This window comes from Pleurodeles waltl, chromosome 2_1 (genome assembly GCF_031143425.1).
Source record: "Pleurodeles waltl isolate 20211129_DDA chromosome 2_1, aPleWal1.hap1.20221129, whole genome shotgun sequence".
NCBI classification, from domain to species: domain Eukaryota; kingdom Metazoa; phylum Chordata; class Amphibia; order Caudata; family Salamandridae; genus Pleurodeles; species Pleurodeles waltl.
This window is the reverse complement of record NC_090438.1, coordinates 609,395,637-609,419,823: the sequence shown is the minus strand read 5'-3', so window position 1 is coordinate 609,419,823 and position 24,187 is coordinate 609,395,637. Positions and strand designations below refer to the sequence as shown.

General features: G+C 48.3%; 1 protein-coding gene across 1 annotated transcript in view; it reads right to left on the bottom strand.

The window, feature by feature from the left end:
• Positions 1–24,187, bottom strand: part of NME8 (NME/NM23 family member 8) — a 165,528-nt gene that overhangs the window by 33,145 nt on the left and 108,196 nt on the right. Inside the window, exons 6-7 of the mRNA XM_069208147.1 lie at positions 22,808–22,915; positions 17,821–17,969 (exon numbers count right to left, since the gene is read on the bottom strand). Coding sequence (XP_069064248.1) covers positions 17,821–17,969; positions 22,808–22,915 — 257 coding nt within the window. The remainder of the gene's footprint in view (positions 1–17,820; positions 17,970–22,807; positions 22,916–24,187) is intronic.

Genomic DNA, 24,187 nt, shown 5'->3' with positions numbered 1-24,187 from the left:
AGAGTCTAAGGGCCAAGAATTACTGGGTCTGAAAACTCTGGACCTGATAACTCTACGCCCAAAAGCACTGGGACAGTCACCATAGCTGCTTTGGGAATTGCATGGCCCCATCCACTTCATTCATGAGGGGAGCAGATAGTGCTTCCCACAAACAGACACAAGCATGCGCTAGCACATGCGTGATGTAACCACCACCGGCACTCATGCTGACAGGGCAAGTAGAAAATATGTGTTTTTTTCATTGAAATAGGGAAAACTGCCCACAAACGACCTTGTAACTCTAGGAACAAGCAGTTATTCAGCACCAAAGTCCAGCCAAGTCATAATCAGTGCCTTAGCCTGAAGTTAACATTTTGTCGAGTTTCAACCTCTAAAGTTGGCTTATTTGACACACAATTCTGGGGCACCTGCTTTGGACTTTTAATTTTTTATCTCTTCATTGTATTGCTATCTTTGCTTTTGCAGCTGACCTTCACATCTCTGAAACGGACAGGTTATAAAACGGTGGGAGAAACCATACCTTATGTAGACAAGGTGCCTGATTTAGTCATTTTTCATGAACTGCATACACTCATTGCACAAAGGGGAAAACACAGTGCACAGTGCTATATCTAGCAAGATTTATCTGCTGCTGTTACCATACCCTGCGCCGGCACACAAACATGCATATTTGAATCATGCACAGCCTTGCACAATGGCGTAGAAGAGAGTATGTGCTGTCCAGTGTAGGATTTTCACTGTAAGAGTACCTTCCTGAACATATCCCTATGCAAACATAACTGTATTTGCGCGTTTCGGTTAAATACATTGATAGGGCATATTTATGAATTTGTCACACAGTGCAGCAAGTCATTTTGCTGAGCTGATTGACAAGGAAAGGGCAGAAAATACCCATATTTAAAATAATACAGTACATGTTTGCCTTTTCCAAGTGCTGGAGCACTTTTGGCTGCCTAGCTCCTATGCAGGCACTCTTGCACCATGGCACTTGTGTTGCAATCAGGATTGGGTTTGTGTAGGAAGAAGCACCTCCCTGCACAAAACCAAATCCCCAGGGGCATCTACCTCTTTCTATGTGTGGTGCAAAATGCAGCACACATAGAAAGAGGAAGTAACGATGAGAAATAAATATATTTTTCCTCGTTACGCACCACCTGGGGGGCATAGCAGTTTTGGCACATTCCCAGGTCTACCACTAATGGAAAGTCTCAGGATGCGTTAAAATCCATGGGTGTTGCGTGGGAACAGGGCCGGCTTTCGCGCTGGTGGCACCCAGTGCAGCAATCTTTTTTTGGCGCTTCACCATACCCCATGATACCCTCCTCTGATTCCCTCACTACCACCTGCCAAAAGTGCCCCTCATCTCTCCACAGCCCCTCTCACATACATTTAATTTGTTTTAAAGTCCATGTAAAGGCTGGCTTTACTTATCCACTCAGCTGTCCACATAAAATGTAGTTCTGTTCTTTACAACAGGCACATTAATCCTCTGTGCTACCTTATATTGAGTCAAAACTGCTGCTAGACAAAATTCCCATCTCTATTCTCTAGCTAGAACATTAATACCAAGAGCTCTCTTGGATTTTTAATTGCTTCCTGAAGGCTTGGATGCCCAATAAACTTTTCAGCAGGTGCTTTTAAATCACAGGTTTCAGTTACTGCTAAACATAGCGCCCCCCTGAGGTCAGCTCCCCCCCAGCCGCACCGCTCACACCACCCTAAATCCAACCCTGTGTGGGAATATCCACGCTCCACCCATGGAACGCCTCCCTGGGAACAGTAACACAGCAATTTGCTCTGTGTTGCGTTTCTCCGTGTTTATCAAGACACTCAGGCGGTCATTCTGACCACGGCGGTCGCCGCCCGCCAAGCGGTTCCCGCCGAAAGACCGCTCCGCGGTCAAAAGACCGCGGCAGCCATTCCGGCTTTCCCGCTGGGCCGGCGGGCGACCGCCAGAAGACCGCCGGCCGGCCCAGCGGGAAAGCCCCTTCAACAATGAAGCCGGCTCCGAATGGAGCCGGCGGAGTTGAAGGGGTGCGACGGGTGCAGTGGCACCCGTCGCGATTTTCAGTGTCTGCAAAGCAGACACTGGAAATCTTTATGGGGCCCTGTTAGGGGGCCCACGAAACCCGTTCCCGCCATCCTGTTCCTGGCGGTAATTACCGCCAGGAACAGGATGGCGGGAAGGGGGTCGGAATCCCCATGGCAGCGCTGCAAGCAGCGCCGCCATGGCGGATTCCCTGGGCCAGCCGGAAACCGGCGGGAAACCGCCGGCTCCCCTTTTCTGACCGCGGCGTCAGAATCGCCCAGGAAGCACCCCCAGCCTGTTGGCGGTGCTTCCGCTGCCCTCCGCCCTGGCGGTCATGGACCGCCAGGGTCGGAATGACCCCCTCAGTGCCTCACAAGGTGGCCTTGTGTGGCTTGACAAAGAGCATTTAAGGATGCTGCAAAAGCGATGCAATCCTTCCCTAAATATGGCCCTGGATGTGTACACACATGCACACATGCAATGCAATGGTTTCTGAATAAATTAACACATTTCTCATTTTTTGTGTATGCTTCACAGAGGCATTAGATTTTGATTCAAAGCTGGTCTAGCTATCTGAATAGATTATAGATTAGGCTTTACATAAAATCTAATGGGTGTGTGCGCTCATCTGCCCTCAATAACTCCCCGTTCATGCAAAGTAACGCACAGCTATTAAGGTGATCTGAAAGGTCACCTTTTCAGTGAAAAACACCTTCCAGCAGGCAGGTCGCTTCTCGCGCCACCGCCCGCACCGCCTCCACTTTGCTGGTAGTATCTCTAGCCTCCGTCCGTTCTCTTTGCCTTAACCCCTGCGCTGCATCCCCGCGTCCCCTCCCCCCTCCCCCACCTCATCTCCGTCCGTTCTCTTTGCCTTAACCCCTGCCGCTGCCTCCCCGCGGCCCTTCCCCCCTCCCTCCACCTCCTCTCCGTCTGCTTTTTTCCCCACTGCTGCTAATCCCTGCGGCCCCCCCCCAGCCTTCCCATTCGCCCAGCCCTCCCTCCTCCCAGCTGCCACTCCCGCCCTCCTCCCCATTTATGGCAGCCTCGGCACGGTAACTGGAGCAACCCTTGACCCTGCTTCCAGCAGGCAGGTCGCTCCTCGCGCCACTGCCCCGCACTGCCTCCACTTTTCCGGTAATATATCCAGCCTCCGTCTGTTCTCTTTGCCTTTACCCCATACCCCTGCATCCCCGCGGCCCCTTCCCCCTCCCCCACCTCCTCTCCGTCTGTTCTCTTTGCCTTAACCCCTGCTGCTGCGTTCCCGCAGCCCCTCCACCACCTCCTCTCCATCCGTTCTCTTTGCCCTAACCCCGGCCACGGCCTCCCCGCGGCCCCTCCCCCACCTCCTCTCTGTCTGTTCTCTTTGCCTTAACCCCTGCTGTTGCCTCCCCACGGCCCCTCCCCGCTCCCCCACCTCCTCTCCGTCCGTTCTCTTTGCCTTAACCCCTGCTGTTGCCTCCCCGCGGCCCCTCCCCCCACCCCCACCTCCTCTCCGTCCGTTCACTTTGCCTTAAACCCTGCTGCTATCTCCCCGCGGCCCCTCCCCCGTCCCCTCACCTCCTCTCTGTCCGTTTTTTACCGCCGCTGCCAATCCGTGCGGCCCGCCCTCCCAGCCTTCCAATTCGCCAGCCCTCCCTCCTTCCAGCTGCCACTCCCTCACTCCTCCCCATTTATGGCAGCCACCCCGTGCCGCCTCCACGTTGCCGGTAGTATCTCCAGCCTCCGTCCTTTCTCTTTGCCTTAACCCCTGCCGCTGCATCCCCGCGGCCCCTCCCCCCTCCCCCCACCTCCTCTCCGTCTGTTCTCTTTGCCTTAACCCCTGCCGCTGCCTCCCCGTGGCCCCTTCCCCCTCCCCCACCTCCTCTCCATCAGTTCTCTTTGCCTTAATCCCTGCCGCTGCCTCCCCGCTGCCCCTCCCCCTTCCCACACCTCCTCTACGTCCGTTTTCTTCCCTGCCGCTGCTAATCCCTGTGGCCCCACCCCCCAGCCGTCACATTAGCCCAGCCCTCCCTCCTCCCAGCTGCCACTCCCTTCCTCCCCCCCAATTATGGTAGCCGCGGCGCATACTCGCAGCTGGCGCGCCAAAGGCAAGCCCGTCTGCGCCCATCCGCACCAAGACCGCGCCCAGCAGTCCCCCTGGCCCCCTCAGACAAATCTACTCCCCCCTCACCCTCCACTCACTCAACCCAGGCCCTCGCCCAACCTGCACCCTTTCCAGCCCCACACACACTCATGGCCCCTTCACCTGCTACACCTGTCATTTCACCTGCTCCTCATCCCTCACACCACACACCAACCATAGCGACCCCCCCAACAACAAACACAACACCCCCAATGCAATACTCACCTGCTCTGCCCCCACCCCACCAACCAGCCCGCCGCACACTACCTGTAAGGAAATGCCTCTTTGGCATGGTTAACCCCTGACTTTTTGCCTTTGCGGATGCCAAGTTATGATTTGAAAGTGTGCTTGGTCCCTGCTAACCAGGCCCCAGCACCAGTGTTCTTTCCCTAAACTGTACCTTTGTCTCCACAATTGGCACAACCCTGGCACTCAGGTAAGTCCCTTGTAACTAGGAGGCCTTACAGCCCTAAGGCAGGGTGCACTATACCACAGGTGAGGGCATAAGTGCATGAGCACTATGCCCCTACAGTGTCTAAAGCCAAACTTTAGGCATTGTAAGTGCAGGGTAGCCATAAGAGTATATGGTCTGGGAGTCTGTCAAACACAAACTCCACAGCACCATAATGGCTACACTGAAAACTGGGAAGTTTAGTATCTCAGCACAATAAATGCATACTGATGCCAGTGTGCAATTTATTGTAAAATACACCCAGAGGGCATCTTAGAGATGCCCCCTGAAAACATACCCGACTTCCAGTGTACGCTGACTAGTTTTTGCCAGCCTGCCACACCCCAGACATGTTGCTGGCCACATGGGGAGAGTGCCTTTGTCACTCTGTGGCCAGGAACAAAGCGTGTACTGGGTGGAGGTGCTTCTCACCTCCCCCTGCAGGAACTGTAACACCTGGCGGTGAGCCTCAACGCACATGTCTTTTGTTACAGCACCACAGGGCATCCCAGCTAGTGAAGATGCCCGCCCCACCGGCCACTGCCCCAACTGTTGTCGGGAAGGCTGGAGGAGATAATGAGAAAAACAAGGAGGAGTCACCCACCAGTCAGGCTTCCTCTAAGGTGTCCTGAGCTGAGGTGACCCCTGCCTTTAGAAATCCTCCATCTTAGGTTTGGAGGATTCCCCCAATAGGATTAGGGATGTGCCCCCCTCCCCTCAGGGAGGGGGCACAATGAAGGTGTAGCCACCCTCCAGGCCAGTAGCCATTGGCTACTTCCCTCCTGACCTAAACACACCCCTAAATCTAGTATTTGGGGGCACCCCAGAACCCAGGAAATCCGATTCCTGCAACCTAAAGAAAAAGAAGGACTGCTGACCTTAAGCCCTGCAGTGAAGACAGAGACGACAACTGATTTGGCCCCAGCTCCACTGGCCTGTCTCCCTACTTTGATGAAAACTGCAACAGCGACGCATCCAACAGGGACCAGCGACCTCTGAAGCCTCAGAGGACTGCCCTGCACCCAAAGGACCAAGAAGCTCCCGTGAACAGCAGCTCTGTTCAACCATCTGCAACTTTCTGCAACAAAGAAGCAACTTTAAAGACCCCACGTTTCCCACCGGAAGCGTGAGACTTTCCACTCTGCACCCGACACCCCCGGGTCGACCTGTGGAAAAAAAAAAACCTCAGGGAGGACTCCCCGGTGACTGGGAGCCCGTGAGTAACCAGAGACGATCCCCCTGAGCCCCCACAGCGACGCCTGCAGAGGAAATCCAGAGGCTCCCCCTGACTGCGACTGCCTGAAACAAGGGACCCAACGCCTGGAACCAACACTGCACCCGCAGCCCCCAGGACCTGAAGGAACCGAACTCCAGTGCAGGAGCGAGCCCCAGACAACCCTCTGCCTAGCCTAGGTGGTGGCTACCCCGAGGAGCACCCCCTGTGCCTGCCTGCATCATTGAAGAGACCCCCGGGTCTCCCCATTGATTCCAATTCAAAACCCGACGCCTGTTTGCACTCTGCACCCGGCCGCCCCTGTGCCGCAGAGGGCGTACTTTCTGTGCCTGCTTGTGTCCCCCCTGGTGCCCTACAAAACCCCCCTGGTCTGCCCTCCGAGGACGTGGTACTTACCTGCTGGTAGACTGGAACCGGGGAACCCCTGTTTCCATTGAAGCCTATGTGTTTTGGGCACCTCTTTGACCTCTGCGCCTGACCGGCCCTGAGCTGCTGGTGTGGTAACTTTGGGGTTGCCTTGAACCCCCAACGGTGGGCTACCTTCGACCCAACTTTGAACACTGTAAGTGTTTTACTTACCTGTGAAGTTAACAATTACTTACCTCCCCCAGGAATTGTTGATTTTTGCAGTGTCCACTTTTAAAATAGCTTATTGCCATTTTTGTCGAAACTGTACATGCTATTGTGATTATTCAAAGTTGCTAGAATACCTGAGTGAAATACCATTCATTTGAAGTATTACTCGTAAATCTTCAACCTGTGGTTCTTAAAATAAATTAAAAAAAACAAATTTTCTATATAAAAACCTATTGGCCTGGAGCAAGTCTTTGAGTGTGTGTTCCTCATTTATTGCCTGTGTGTGTACAACAAATGCTTAACACTACCCTCTGATAAGCCAACTGCTCGACCACACTACCACAAAATAGAGCATTAGAATTATCTCTTTTTGCCACTATCTTACCTCTAAGGGGAACCCTTGGACTCTGTGCACGCTATTTCTTACTTTGAAATAGAATATACAGAGCCAACTTCTTACATTGGTGGCAGCGGTGGGATACAATACTTTGCATTTGCTGGACTACTCAGCCAATACCTGATCACATGATTAAATTCTAAAAATTGTCATTAGAAACTGATTTTTGAAATTTGAGCTATTTTTCTAAATTTTTAAAAGTCCTGCTAGGGCCTTGTGTTAGTCCCTGTTAACATTCCTTTTAGAGTTTAAAAGTTTTGTAAAAGTTTGGATTAAGTTCTAGAGATAGTTTTAGATTCTTAAAAAGTATCCCAACTTTTAGAGAAATAATGTCTAGTACAGATGTGATGGTGGTGGAGCTCAACCTCACCCCTTACATGCATCTTAGGATGTCAGAGTTAAGGACTCTCTGTAAAATCAAAAAGATAAAAACTGGATCAAACCCTACCAAAGTACAGCTCCAGGAGCTTTTGGCAGAGTTTGCAAGAGACAACCCCTCTGAAGACAACCTTACAGAGGGGGAAGCTAGTGGCCTGGAAGATAATTTCCCCCCTCCTGTCCTAGTTAGGGAGACCAGGGTTTCTCAAACCCTGACTCCACAAGTGATAGTCAGAGATGCTGCTTCTCCCACAGGGGAGTCCAGCAACTCTGGAAGCGTTGAGGGCAGCCTCAATGAAGATGACCTCCTGTTAGCCAGGATTGCCAAAAGATTGGCTTTGGAGAAACAGCTCCTAGCCATAGAAAGGGAAAGACAAGAGATGGGCTTAGCTCCCATCAATGGCGGCAGCAACTTGAATATAGGGTCAGAGAAACTACTGACATGCTAAAAAACCCCAAAGGGATTGTAACAAAATATGAAGATGGTGATGATATCACCAAATGGTTCACAGCTTTTGAGAGGGCTTGTCAAACCAGAAAAGTAAACAGATCTCACTGGGGAGCTCTCCTTTGGGAAATGTTCATTGGAAGGTGAAGGGATAGACTCCTCACACTCTATGGAAAAGATGCAGAATCCTATGACCTCATGAAGGCTACCCTGATTGAGGGCTTTGGATTCTCAACTGAGGAGTACAGCATTAGGTTCAGGGGGGCTCAAAAATCCTCGAGCCAGACCAGGGTTGATTTTGTTGACTTCTCAGTCAAAGCACTGAATGGTTGGATTAATGGCAGTGGTGTAAACGATTATGAAGGGCTGTACAATCTGTTTATGAAAGAACACCTTTTAAGTAATTGTTTCAATGATAAACTGCATCAGCATCTGGTAGACCTAGGTCCAATTTCTCCCCCAGAATTGGAAAAGAAGGCAGACCATTGGGTTAAGACTAGGGTGACCAATACTTCCACAGGGGGTGACCAAAAGAAAGGGGTCACAAAGACTCCCCAGGGGAAGAGTGTTGAGACATCCAAGGGAAAAAGTAAAGAGTCTTCTACAGGGCCCCAAAAACCTGCTCAGGAGGGAGGATCCAAAGCCTCTTCACAATCCTCATTTGGGTACAAGGGTAAAAACTTTGACCCAAAAAAGTCCTGGTGTCGTAGCTGTAATCAGCAGAGACACCAAACTGGAGACAAGGCCTGTCCCAAGAAAGGTTCCACTTCTACTACTACTCAAGTTAGCACTGGAATAGCCAGTCTCCTTGTGGGATCAACAGTGTGCCCAGAGCAAATCAGGGTCCACACTGAAGCTACATTAGTCTCTGAGGGTGGGGTGGACTTAGCCACACTAGCTGCCTGGCCCCCTAATATGCAGAAATACAGGCAGCAACTCTTTATTAATGGGACTAGTGTAGAAGGCCTGAAGGATACAGGTGCCAGTGTCTCAATGGTGACAGACAAACTGGTTTCCCCAGGACAATACCTGACTGGACAAACTTATCAAGTCACCAACGCTGACAATCAGACTAAAGTACATCCCATGGCTATGGTAACTTTAGAATGGGGAGGGGTCACTGGCCTGAAACAGGTGGTAGTCTCTTCTGTTATCCCAGTAGACTATTTGCTTGGAAATGACCTGGAGTCCTCAGCATGGGCTGAGGTACAACTCAAAACCCATGCAGCCATGCTGGGTATCCCTGAGCTGGTGTGTGTCAAGACAAGGGCACAGTGCAAGGCTCAGGGTGAAAAAGAGGTGTTGGAGTCTGGAATAATGGCCTAACCCTCCAAGAGAAAAGGAAAGAATACTGGGGAACCAGCTTCAACACAGCAAAATAAAAATAACCTCTCTTCTCAGGAAGAAGTCCTATCCCCTGAGGGAACTGAGCCTATGTAGGTTGAACTCTTGGGCCCAGGGGGACCCACAAGGGAAGAGCTGTGTAAGGGGTAAGACACCTGTCCCTCTCTTGAAGGCCTTAGGCAGCAAGCTGCTGAGGAAACAAAAGGAAATGTCAGTGGAACCCACAGGGTCTATTGGGAAGATGGACTCCTTTACACTGAGTCAAGAGATCCCAAACCTGGTGCCACTAGGAGAGTGGTAGTACCTCAGGAGTTTAGGGAGTTCATTCTGACCTTAGCCCATGACATTCCACTTGCTAGGCATTTGGGCCAAACCAAGACATGGGAGAGGCTAGTCAACCATTTCTATTGGCCCAACATGTCCCAGAAAGTAAAGGGGTTTTGTGCCTCCTGTGCCACCTGTCAAGCCAGTGGTAAGACAGGTGGCCACCCAAAGCCTCCCCTCATTCCACTTCCAGTGGTGGGGGTCCTCTTTGAAAGAGTTGGAGTGGACATAGTGGGTCCACTTGAACCTCCCACAGCCTCAGGGAATCAGTATATCCTAGTAGTAGTGGATCATGCTACTAGGCAACCTGAAGCAATTCCCCTTAGGTCCACCACTGCCCCTGCAGTAGCCAAAGCACTCATTGGTATCTTTACCAGAGTGGGATTTCCTAAGGAGGTGGTTTCTGACAGAGGTACCAACTTCATGTCAGCATACCTTAAACACATGTGGAATGAGTGTGTGGTGACTTACAAGTTCACCACACCATACCATCCACAAACCAATGGTCTTGTTAAAAGGTTTAACAAGACATTGAAGGGCATGATCATGGGGCTCCCTGAAAAGCTCAAAAGGAGATGGGATGTCCCCTTGCCATGTCTGCTTTCGCCTACAGAGAGGTGCCTCAGAAGGGAGTAGGGTTTTCCCCCTTTGAACTTCTGTTTGGCCATCCTGTTAGGGGACCACTAGCTCTTGTTAAAGAAGACTGGGAGAGACCTCTTCATGAGCCTCAGCAAGATATAGTGGACTATGTACTAGTCCTTCGTTCCAGGATGGCAGAGTGCATGGAAAAGGCAAGTAAAATCCTTGAGGCCAGCCAACAGCTCCGGAAGATGTGGTATGACCAAAAGGCTGCTATGGTTGAGTTTCAGCCAGGGCAGAAAGTCTGTGTTCTGGAGCCTGTGGCTCCCAGGGCACTTCAGGTCAGATGGAGTGGCCCTTAACCAGTGCTAGAGAAAAAGAGTCAGGTCACCTACCTGGTAGACCTAGGCACTAGCAGGACACCCAAAAGGGTGATCCATGTGAACCACCTCAAACTCTTTCATGACAGGGCAGATGTAAACATGTTAATGGTTACAGATGCTGAGAGTGAACCTCTCCCTGATCTCCTCTCCTCTGACCCTAGAGATGGCTCAGTAGATGGAGTGGTCTACTCAGACACCCTCTCTGGCCAACAGCAAGCTGACTGTAGGAAAGTCCTACAACAGTTTGCTGAGCTCTTTTCCCTAACCCCTGGTCAGACACACCTGTGAACCCATGATGTGGACACAGGAGACAGCATGCCTGTCCAAACCAAACTTTTTACACAGTCTGACCAAGTTAAGGAAAGCATCAAAGTGGAGGTCCACAAGATGCTGGAGTTGGGAGTCACTGAGCACTCTGACAGCCGCTGGGCTAGCCCAGTGGTCTTAGTCCCCAAACCTCACACAAAAGATGGCAAGAGAGAGATGAGGTTCTGTGTGGACTACAAAGAGCTTAATTCTGTCACCAAGACAGATGCTCATCCCATCCCAAGAGCAGACGAGTTTATTGACAAATTGGGTGCTGCCAGATACTTAAGTACCTTTGACTTAACAGCAGGGTACTGGCAAATACAAATGGCACCAACAGCATTCTCTACACCTAATGGGCACTATCAGTTTACTGTGATGCCCTTTGGCTTAAAGAATGCCCCTGCCACCTTCCAAAGGTTGGTGAATCAAGTCCTTGCTGGCTTAGAGTCCTTTAGTGCAGCTTATTTTGATGATATTGCTGTCTTTAGCTTCACCTGGTCCACCTGAAGGTGGTTTTGCAGGCCCTGCAAGCAGCAGGCCTCTCTATCAAGGCATCCAAATGTCAGATAGGGCAGGGAACTGTGGTTTACTTGGGATACCTTGTAGGTGGAGGCCAAGTTCAGCCGCTCCAACCCAAGATCCAGACTATTCTGGACTGGGTAGCTCCAAAAACCAAGACTCAAGTCAGGGCATTTCTTGGGTTGATTGGCTACTATAAGAGGTTTGTGAAGGGATATGGATCCTTGGTGACACCCCTCACAGAACTTACCTCCAAGAAAATGCCAAAGAAGGTAAACTGGACTATAGAATACCAACAGGCATTTGACACCCTGAAGCAAGCAATGTACACAGCACCAGTTCTAAAAGCTCCAGATTACTCCAAGCAGTTCATTGTGCAGTCTGATGCATCTGAACATGGAATAGGGGCAGTCCTGTCCCAAACCAATGATGATGGCCCTGACCAGCCTGTTACTTTCATTAGCAGGAGGTTACTCCCCAGGGAGCAGCGTTGGAGTGCCATTGAGAGGGAGGCCTTTGCTGTGGCCTGGTCCCTGAAGAAGTTGAGACCATACCTCTTTGGTACTCACTTTGTAGTTCAGACTGACCACAGACCTCTCTGATGGCTGATGCAAATGAAAGGTGAAAATCCTAAACTGTTAAGGTAGTCCATATCCCTACAGGGAATGGACTTTATAGTGGAACACAGACCTGGGACTGCCCATGCCAATGCTGATGGCCTTTCCTGGTACTTCCACTTAGAAAATGAAGACTCTCTTGGGAAAGGTTAGTCTCATCCTCTTTCGTTTGGGGTGGGGGGGGGTTGTGTATGGAAATGCCTCCTTGGCATGGTTACCCCCTGACTTTTTGCCTTTGCTGATGCTAAGTTATGATTTGAAAGTGTGCTGAGTCCCTGCTAACCAGGCCCCAGCACCAGTGTTCTTTCCCTAAACTGTACCTTTGTCTCCACAATTGGCACAACCCTGGCACTCAGGTAAGTCCCTTGTAACTGGTACCCCTGGAACCAAGGGCCCTGATGCCAGGGAAGGTCTCTAAGGGCTGCAGCATGTCTTATGCCACCCTGGGGACCCCTTACTCAGCACATGCACACTGCTTCACAGCTTGTGTGTGCTGGTGGGGAGAAAATGACTAAGTCGACATGGCACTCACCTCAGAGTGCCATGCCAACCTCACACGGCCTGTGGCATAGGTAAGTCACCTCTCTAGCAGGCCCTACAGCCCTAAGGCAGGGTGCACTATACCACAGGTGAGGGCATAAGTGCATGAGCACTATGCCCCTACAGTGTCTAAAGCCAAACTTTAGACATTGTAAGTGCAGGGTAGCCATAAGAGTATATGGTCTGGGAGTCTGCCAAACACGAACTCCACAGCACCATGATGGCTAAACTGAAAACTGGGGAGTTTGTTATCAAACTTCTCAGCACAATAAATGCATACTGATGGCAGTGTGCAATTTATTGTAAAATACACCCAGAGGGCATCTTAGAGATGCCCCCTGAAAATATACCTGACCTCCAGTGTACGCTGACTAGTTTTTGCCAGCCTGCCACACATCAGACATGTTGCTGGCCACATGGGGAGAGTGCCTTTGTCACTCTGTGGCCAGGAACAAAGCCTGTACTGGATGGAGGTGCTTCTCACCTCCCCCCTGCAGGAACTGTAACACCTGGCGGTGAGCCTCAAAGGCTAGTGACGATGCCCGCCCCTCCGGCCACTGCCCCCACTTTTGGCCGCAAGGCTGGAGGAGATAATGAGAAAAACAAGGAGGAGTCACCCACCCGTCAGGACAGCCCCTAAGGTGTCCTGAGCTGAGGTGACCCCTGCCTTTAGAAATCCTCCATCTTAGGTTTGAAGGATTCCCCCAGTAGGATTAGGGATGTGCCCCCCTCACCTCAGGGAGGGGGCACAAAGAGGGTGTAGCCACCCTCCAGGACAGTAGCCATTGGCTACTGCCCTCCTGACCTAAACACACCCCTAAATCTAGTATTTAGGGGCACCCCAGAACCCAGGAAATCAGATTCCTGCAATCTAAAGAAGAAGAAGGACTGCTGACCTGGAGCCCTGCAGTGAAGACGGAGACGACAACTGATTTGGCCCCAGCCCCACCGGCCTGTTCCCTACTTTGACAAAAAGTGCAACAGCGACGCATCCAACAGGGACCAACGACCTCTGATGCCTCAGAGGACTGCCCTGCACCCAAAGGACCAAGAAGCTCCCGTGAACAGCCGCTCTGTTCAACCATCTGCAAATTTCTGCAACAAAGAAGCAATTTTAAAGACTCCACATTTCCCGCCGTAAGCGTGAGACTTTCCACTCTGCACCCAACGCCCCCGGCTCGACCTGCGGAAAACAAACACCTCAGGGAGGACTCCCCAGCAACTGCGAGCCCGTGAGTAACCAGAGACAACCCCCCTGAAATTCCCACAGCGACGCCTGCAGAGGAAATCCAGAGGCTCCCCCTGACCGCAACTGCCTGTAACAAGGGACCCGACGCCTGGAACCAGCAAAGCACCTGCAGTCCCCAGGACCTGAAGGAACCGAACTCCAGAGCAGGAGCGACCCCCAGGCGACCCTCAGCCTAGCCCAGGTGGTGGCTACCCCGAGGAGCCCCCCACTGTGCCTGCCTGCATCGTTGAAGAGACCCCCGGGTCTCCCCATTGATTCCAATACAAAACCCGATGCCTGTTTGCACTCTGCACCCGGCCGCCCCTGTGCCGCTGAGGGTGTACTTTCTGTGCCTGCTTGTGTCCCCCCCGGTGCCCTACAAAACCCCCCTGGTCTGCCCTCCGAGGACACGGGTACTTACCTGCTGGCAGACTGGAAACGGGGCACCCCTGTTTCCATTGAAGCCGATGTGTTTTGGGCACCTCATTGACCTCTGCACCTGACCGGCCCTGAGCTGCTGGTGTGGTAACTTTGGGGTTTCCTTGAACCCCCAAGGGTGGGCTACCTTGGTCCCAACTTTGAACCCTGTAAGTGTTTTACTTACCTGTGAACTTAACAATTAATTACCTCCCCCAGGAACTGTTGATTTTTGCAGTGTGTTCTTTTAAAATAGCTTATTGCTGTTTTTGTCGAAACTGTAGAGGCTACTGTGATTATTCAAAGTTCCTAGAATACCTCAGTGAAATACCTTTCATTTGAAGTATTACTTGTAAATCTTGAACCTGTGGTTCTTAAAATAAACTAAGAAAAAATATTTTTCTATATAAAAACCTATGGGCCTGGAGTAAGTCTTTGAGTGTGTGTTCCTCATTTATTGCCTGTGTGTGTACAACAAATGCTTAACACTACCCTCTGATAAGCCTACTGCTCGACCACACTACCATAAAATAGAGCATTAGAATTATCTCTTTTTGCCATTATCTTACCTCTAAGGGGAATCCTTGGACTCTGTGCATGATATTTCTTACTTTGAAATAGTATATACAGAGCCAACTTCCTACACCACCCCACAACCAGAACACACCCCGCAACAACACCCTCATGCACCACACCAACACCACCCACCACAACCACCTCAACTGCCTGCTCCTCAACACCTGCTCCCTTCACAAACATGCCATAGAACTCTGGGACCTTATCACACTCACCTTACATCGCCTTCCTCACGGAAACCTGGACCAACCCCCTCCTCAGAATCCGACATAGCCATCGCCACCCCCAAGGGATACAAACTCCAACGCAAAGACCGCCTCAACAGGCCAGGTGGTGGCATCGCCATCCTACACATGGACACCATCAAAGTCACCACCAGCTCCCAAGACAGTATAGACAACACAGAACACATGCACTTCCTAATCCACATTAACAACAACTCCACCCTCAGAGGCACACTAATGTACAGACCACCAGGACCACGCCCCGCCTTCTGCGACACCATCAGCTCGCATGCCCTCACCTCCACAGACTACATCCTCCTCTGTGATTTCAACATTCACTTGGAGAACCTTCAAGACCACACCTCAAACTCCCTCATAGACAACCTCACCAACCCCTGACTCAAACAACTGGTCACCGCACCCACCCACTCAGCAGGACACACGCTCAATGCAATTTTCACCTCAAGCCAACACATAGCCTACACCCACACCACCGAACTCCACTGGACCTACCACCACTGCGTCCACTTCTGCTTCACCAAACCCCCCACACACCACCATCAACGGACCACACCCTAGCGCTTGTGGGACAAGATCCCCACAGAACGCCTGAACTCCCAACTGGCTCACAACCTCCCCCCCCACACCAACGACCCCAACGCAGGAGCACACAACCTATCTAAATGGATCACTACCTGCGCAGACACACTAGCCCCCCTCAGAAAACACATCACCACCACAACGCCCCGTGGTTCACCCCCGAACTCCAAGACTCCAAGCGCAAATGCCGCCAAGCGGAGAAAATATGGCGACAAGAACCCTCTACAACCAACTTCTCCACCCTCAAAACTACCATTCACACCTATCACCAACTCATACGCACCACCAAAAGAGATCACTACAAGACACGCCTTGGCAACAACTCCCAAAACAGCAAAGAACTCTTCACCATCATTAAAGAGCTAGCCATACCCAAAGCCAGCAACATAGACCCCCCCACACACCACCCCTATGTGACGCCCTCTCCAACCACTTCCACCACAAAATCCTGGACATCCACAACAGCTTCATACCACACACACCCACCACACACACCCCTCACTCACCCAACTCAACACCCACTCATGACTCCTCCACCACACTCACCACCTGGGCTCCCACCACACACGAAGAAACTGAAAAAAACATGAACTCCATCCACTCCGGATCCCCCTCCAACCCCTGTCCTCATCGAATCTACAACAAAGCCAGCCCAACCATCACTCCCATACTCCGCGACATAATCAACTCCTCTTTTGACTCCGCCACCTACCCAGACCCCTGGAAGCACGCAGAAATCACCGCCCTCCTAAAAAAAAACAAAGCCAACCCGGAGGTCCTCCCAACTATCACCCCATCTCCCTCCTCCCTTTCCCCGCCAAGGTTGCAGAGAAACTAGTCAACGCCCACCTATCCCACTTTCTCGAAGAAAACAACACTCTTGACCCCTAACAATCCGGGTTCCGCAAGAACCACAGCACAGAAACCACCCTCATCGCATGCATTACCGACATCAGGACCAAAGTCGACAAAGGCGAGACCGTCACACTCATCCTCCTAGACCTCTCCGCAGCCTTTGACACTGTCTGCCACCACACACTCTGCACACGCCTCCACACTACAGGAATTCGCCACAAAGCCTTAGACTGGCTCACCTCCTTCCTCACCGACTGGTCCCAAAGAGTCCGCCTTCCCCCTTTTCACTCCACCGCTACCAAGATCATCTGCGGAGTCCCCCAAGGGTCCTCCCTCAGCCCCACACTCTTCAACATTTACATGATCCCCCTAGCCAACATCCTCCGACCACACAGAATCACTATCCTCTCCTACGCAGACGACACCCAACTCATCCTCTCCCTCACCCGCAACCCCACCACTGCCAAAACCAACCTACACGCTGCTCTCCTTGACACCGCCAACTGGATGACAACTAACCACCCCAAGCTTAACTCCAACAAAACCGAGATCATCATCTTCGGCCCCAACAAAACCATATGGGACGACTCCTGGTGGCCCCCGCAAAGGCCCCGCACCCACCCCCGCAAACCACGCACGCAACCTCAGCATCATCCTGGGCCCCTCCCTCTCCATGACACAGCAAATCAGTGCACTAACCTCCTCCTGCTTCCACACACTCCGCACTCTAAAAAAATCCTTCAAATGGATTCCCCAGAGACGAGGAAGACAGTCACCCATGCATTTATCAGCAGCAGACTAGACTACGGTAACACCCTCTACGCCGGCACTACACTCAAACTAAAACGCAAACTCCAGAGAATCCAGAACACAGCCACACGCCTCTTCCTTGGCCTCCCCGCCACAAACGAATCTCACCACACCTCAAATCCCTTCACTGGCTCCCCATAGACAAGAGAATCACTTTCAAGATCCTCATCCACACACACAAATCCCTCCATAACACCGGCCCGACCTACCTCAACGAAAGAGTGAACTTCCACACTCCCACCCGCAACCTCCGATCAGCCGACCTCGCACTAGCTACAGTCCCCCGCATCCAACGAACCACCACAGGAGGCAGGGCCTTCTCTTACCTCACCCCCACAACCTGGAACTCCCTCCCCATCAACCTCCGCAAAACCAAAGACCTCATACTCTTCATAAAAAACCTCAAGACATGGCTGTCCGAACAGTAACCTCTCCTAATCCCCCCCACAAGCGCCTTGAGACCCTCACGGGTGAGTAGCACGCTCTATAAATTTTTGGGATTGATTGATTGATTGATTTGCACTGGAAAGTAGATACCATGTGCCTCGATGCGATGCCTCGTGTTGGTTTGCATTCCACTCACATAAGTTCAAAGCCCTAGTAAATCTCGTCCTAGGTTTGCATTTATGAGCTTCTCTTTATCAGGTTGTAGAAGGAGCTGTTCCGTAGCCGGCCAGTTGGATTTCTGACATCTCTTCTATGAATGTTCATACTTAGACAGTAACCTGATTGCATTCTGATATTTACACATTGAAAAAATTGTCAATCTGTGTTTTTCTAAAGAAGTTGTATACCTAGGTTTCCTGTCTCCAAGTTCTTGTCTATAAGTTTGTGACTGGTTATTGCAGACTTTTGTTTACCTTTATGATCCAAAGCATCAGGTTTAATTACTGCTAGGGTGTGTTCCACAGGAAAGAAGAATTCTAATTCCCTTCTGGCTTCCTCAGGGGTGGAGCTTCCATGCAGCTGGTTGATAGGTGTATCATCCATTGCAAATTCAGCACGCAAGCTGCCAAATAAACAAAAATATTAATTTGTACACTAAAGACCAGATGCTGTATTTTAATGTTTTCACCAAAACATTAATTAATTCATTGTTAAACACACAAAGAAACAACTAAGTCAAATGGTTTCTTTCAGGATGAATGACACCATGTACATACCAAGGGAATGGTTTACAGCAATACATGATTTTATTTTGCGGTCTCAGAACAGGAGGCCAGCTAACTAGTCCTTGCAGTAACTCTGGTATTCCTAGGATTAAGCCGCAAGGCAGGCATCAAGCAGCAGGGCATTCCTATTAGGGTACAAGGCAGGCTTCAAGCAGCAGGGCAGCACTCTTATTGCAGCATGGCAGTCCTCTGAAGTACAAAGCAGGCCTCAAGCAGTGGAGCACTCCTCTGTAGTAGGTGGCAGTCCTTCTGAGTGTCCTCCGCAGGTCCAGGAGAGAACTGTGAAGTTGGTCTGAGGGTCCAATATTTATACCTGCGCTTTGAAGTGGGAGAAAGTTCTAGACCCTTTTCCATCAGTTTTTTAGAAGCTCCCCACCCTTCCCCTGCCTAAGCTACAAAGGGTTTGGGGCGACAAAAGACTGGTGTGAAGTACTTTGAGAGTGTATTGTACCAATGCTTGTAGAATTGCGGAGCACAGATTGGCAAATCCATTGATGTAATTCAGCCTTCTTTTAATTTTATTTTGTTGGTATTCTTTTTAAAATGATACCATTCCAAGATGACTGTCCGCTTGTGTCACATTGTGGCTTCTGCTTGATGGTGGTAAAGAAGATGAGCCTACAGATTTTTAGAGTTTCTTTGCACTACAATGATCAGGAGGTCTGCAGAAAGAGACTCTTAGAGAAAGAAATGATCCTACTTTAGAGGTTTACATGTTTCTCCTCTCATTACAGGGGATTGGGCCAAACATGTGCATAGTACAACCTATCAGTTATGAAACTGTAAATCTGTCACTGAGTCTTTGCTTGAGAGAAGAGTCTCAAAACTTTTAGCAGTCTAATACACAGGAAACATTTGTGTTACATTGCTTCTTTTTCTTATTTTGTGGAGGTTTGTTGTCTCTCTTTTCAACTTCATGCTTCTTGTGCTAGCTAGAGGCATCGCTCATCTTTAGGAAGAAACAGTTGTAGAGGAAGAGGACGAGGTAATAGAAGAGGATCTGGCACTACTAACTGAAGACTGTCCATATCAGGATGGGGGTGTGGCACTTCTGGAGTGGTGAATAACTTTGGACATGCTGGAGGCTGGGAGTGATGTTCTGTCACTTGGGTGAGCAGACTCTCTTTTGCAGAGGAACAAATCTCCGTAGAAAAGGTAGCATTGTGATACACTTACACATGTAGACTTTTTCACTGGACTTCAGTTATGACCCCTCATCAATGAATGTGCCAAGGGAGACCATCATCCATTGGCTGAGGCTCTTGATGTTGAGAGTGCGCTCAACAGAAAACAGTACCTCTATATTAAGTGACCAGTCCTTGACATGCTTGGTGTCGATTACGTATATATACGTGCATTAAAATAGCACAAACCTAGCTTCAAGACATTAATATTGAGCATCTCGTTGAAAGGGAGAGGAGAATTGGTAACATAAAGCTAGGTCTGTAGGTCAAAAGTCTGGGGGAGCAATAGACATGAACATAATCAGAGCAGAGGAGGAAGGTTTAAACACTTCACCCTGACAAAGCTGATGGAGGTAGAATATACTCACCACACCTCTCATTGTGTCATCCTTAGGAGAACGTAATCCCTGTCCTTTAGTCTCTTGCCCAAATCTAAAAGAGACATAGTTACATCTTTTTGGAGCAAGAATCCAAATGGCAGACTCGTGTTATGGCTATCCTTCCTAGACTTCTTCTCTGCTCATGAAAGGCATTTATCAAAGAAGAGCAGCATGGTGGCCCAAGACCTAAATTAGGGAGAGTTGACAATTTGGGGAGGAATGCACATACCCTAGGGAAAATATATTACAACCAAGAAAATGTTCAAATACGATGAGTGTAGACAATACCCAACCGCAGAAAAAAATTAGCTTTTACCATAATCTGGAAGAAATTGACTGCACGAGTGACCCTTTAGAGAATGGCTGGAAGGTTTGCAGATGCTGGAATTCCTAGAGGTGTTACTTTGGCACTCATTCTATGGGGGATACATTTATTTTTATTTTTTTCATTTAAAAAAATCTAAAGTTGTGTTTTCAGTCATATCTACTATATAATTGACTGATTGGGTTAAATTGATGCATTTAAAAAAAATAGAAATTACCCTTACTCCCTTTGTAGGCTTTTTTATTGTATGTTTGTTTCACTGAAAAAATGTTATAACAATATTCCAGGAACCCATAGGTAAATTAGATATTCTATTGTTTATGAGTAGTAGACATAATCCTGTGGCATCATTAGCTTTTAAAAAAGCGGAATCAGCAGGTACAATAAGCAGATATAAATAGGTCAATAGATGATACTGGCGGTGATATGTAGTTTAATAGGTGTTGAGGGGAAAACCAACTATATTATAAACATATCAATAGATGATACAGGAGATGATACATTGCTTAGTAGGAGCTGAGAGGAGAAACAACTAACCTTTATTAAAAGGGACACCATAAGAGAGGTGCAGGAGGAGGACATCAGAACACTGTTCATTTCCAATTGAGACTTAACATAGCTAAGAACCATAAACCATTGAAGGAGTTTATAAGGGTGGAAGCAAATTCTGAGTCAGGACAAACACTATGTAAAGAAAAAGCAGGTCCATGTAAGTATATGATGACTGGCTTAGAAAGAACAGCCAAGGTGTCTCTGGATCTACGGCTACCTGGCAGAATGGCAAAATGCTTTTCTCTTTGTGTGGCCCACAATCTGTTGTAATCTTTGCTTGTATACATGCCTAAGATGGAGGGAGGCAGATAAAGAATAGGGCTGACACTACAGAAGGTAGCAACTGAGATGATCAATAGATGGTTATTCACATCTAAGTGAAAAACGTGCCTTTGCTCTGGGAAGAGGGCTTGGGAGGCAGTAACCTAGGTTACTAGGAATCCACTGAAGATCATACAAGCAAAACTGCAATTATACAGGGAGCACAACTTGCCAGATGTACAAGCTGGATTCAGAAAAGGAAGAGGAACGAGTGGCCAGATTTTTAAAATGCAATGGATAGCTGAAAAAGTCAAAGACTTTCAGAACAGCATCTTTTTCTGCTGTGTAGACTATACGAAGGCCTTTGACTGCGTTGATCATGGAAAATTATGCAATGTATTAAAACACATGGGTGTGTCAACCCACGTGATCAGCGTCCTGAAGAATATGTACACTACTAACTAGGAAGCAACAGTGAGGACTGATTATGGAGAAACAAAGTGGTTCAGTGTTGCAAAAGGTATTTAACAAGGCTGAATACTATCAGCCTATTTGTTCAATCTCTGCACTGAGACTATTATGTTAAATTATGGACTTGATGACGTTCAGATTGAATCAAAACTGAAGGAAGAAAAATCAACAGCCTGCGGTATGCTAATGACACATTCCTGATTTTGCAGAGTGTAGAAGATATCAAAGCAATTATTGTCAAGATCAAAGAAAATTGTGCTGCAGCTTGACTAAAGCTAAATGTGAAAAAGACTAAAACAATGCCAACAGGATCCTAACAAAGTCTCAGAAATGAAAGAACTCAAAGATTTTTTTTTTTTTAGGATTGCAGCTAAGCCTTAATGGCGACTGCAGCCCTGAAGTCAGAAGACTGCTATCATTGGGAAGAAAATTCATGAAGAGCCTAGAGGAAGTAATACAGAGCAAATACATCTCGCTGACATCGAAGATACCAATCATCAAAGCAATGGTCTTTCCTGTAACAATATATGGATGTGAAAGCTGGGCGATTAATAAAAAATGATTGTCAAAGAATCAACTTCTTCGAACTCTGGTGCTGCCAAAGGCTTTTGCGTATCCCATGGACTGCTAGAAGAATGAATCAATCAACTGACCAGATCAAGCCCGAACTTTCACTTGAATTGTCAACGAACCCATGATGGAAGTAAAAGAGGAAGACCAAGTTCACGGTGGTTAGACACAGTCACAAATGAAACAGACAAGAATCTCCAAGAATTCTGTTATGACCGAAAGAATTGGAGAAATGTTATACATCGAAGAGTAAGACATGACTGAATGGATACAAAAACATCAAATAAATCTACCATGCTCCCATCTTGGCACAGTGTTGAATGCTATGGGTGGTTAAGGAGGGCCACTGGGGAAAGCTGATGGCTTGGTGGCTCCCACCCTTTTGCTCCTCAGAATGTCATACGCACACTGGGACCTCAATATAACATAACAGTGAAACAAAAACATACAACACATACTATCTCAATACAACGTAATAATCACAATACGTTACAAGCGAAAATAACACCAAAAAGTGTCAGCTGAGTATGAGTTATAAAGATGATAGTTTTACTGAATGTACATACATAAAATGCTACTGTATTGATACTTGATTGTTAAAATCTCAGTAATGCAAATATGAACATAATATATTGCTTATGGTGCAAGAACAAGAGTATACAGATAGGTAACAATAATTCGGCACAGTGAGTATAAAACGTGCCCTACGTGAAATATTTCACAACAGCTGCTCCTCGGTTCTAACTGGCAGGCAATTGGAAGGAAGGAAAAGACCAGGGCAGATAGAAGCAGCCAATCCACGAAATAAAGGACAAAGTGAAAATAAGTGGGAGATAAAGCCAACAAATGATTTGTGGCAACAGTGTGTTAAAGAAGGCATCTTAGTCTACTGAAGTGTTTGTATCTATTTTTAGTGTCAATAAAGAAAATACCTGTTCGGCTCTTTTTCCTTAGCTTCTTCCACTGTCTCTGGGCCCAGCATCATGTTCCAGTACTGTACAGCCTTTTCCCCAGCCAATGCAAGTACAAGAACTGGACCGCTATAAAAAAATATCAAAGAAGGGTCAACTGAAAGAAAAACAGTCATAATAGTAAAATATAGAATACACTATACAAAACGTTTTTCTTTTTTAATGTATTACCCCTTTTGTAGGCAGCTGACCTGAAAAAGGGTCATATGTTTCCTTTATATTGTTGCTCTACTAATAGCTAAGTTTTCCTCATGACAACTGGTAAGAGTCGTGCACACTACTCAAGTAAGAAACAGAAAGGGATTGTTTAAAATCGTATCCTGTGTAGCTGATACCGTGTTTGCATACCCTTACCAATCACTGTCTTTAGAGATCTCAAAGCATGCTTTGCTCATGCCTAAATCCCTTTTTATGTCTTCCCTGCCCCGTTGTTTCATATACATAATATGTGGTTCGAATGTTTGGACCAGTCCCTTTACCTTTCACCTCTCTTTGGGAACACCTGTCCTTCCTTGGTTTTAATTGACAAGCAGGCATCCTGACTCACCTGGAACTATTAGAACTCTGCTCCTCTCCCTCTGCTCATTGTTACTACCCGCTCCCAGTGCCCACTCTGCGTTTTCAATTTATATTTTGTTCATAGTAAGACAGCCCGGCAGTTGTGCTGTTTTTTCCATTCAAAAATAGCCATCAGCCAGGTTAGAATGGTTAATAAAAATGCAAAATGGCTGCTGGTGCATCAAGGTGCATGCAGACGCATGGATATAAATTTGTCGCCATCTACGAATGGTTTCAGGCGTAAGCATGCATTATGATGAATACATATACTTCTGACATGGTGAATGCATAATCGTCGCAGGCATCTTGGAATGGCATTTATTTAATAGAAAGCTAATTCCAAGATGGCAGCTCATGCATGCACGTGCATGTGGAACTATATGCATGCGTAATGGCACGTGTGCACGCGTCTTGATGCAGTGGCAGTTACTTTGGCATTAGCTAATGTCAATGTAGATAGTAAGTAGGTCTTTTACTGATAAGACCTATTGGCTTCGACAATATTTTTTATGAAACGTTAGTTTGCTTTGTACTGCGACTGTTAGTACGTGACACAGTTTAGCATTAAAAGTATGGAGTTTATGGAAAGATAACATTTTTCTTAATGCAGCGTCTATTCCAATTTGATAGCAATTGGGGATCTGTGTGAAAGAACCATGCGATGTTACTTATCTTGACCAAGTAAAAAAGCCCTATTGGGTGTGTGCTTGTCTTTGAAGAACTATACGTTTAGGATGGTTAACCATGTAGATCTCTCTACGTTAGGTTGGATCAGTGCTTTAA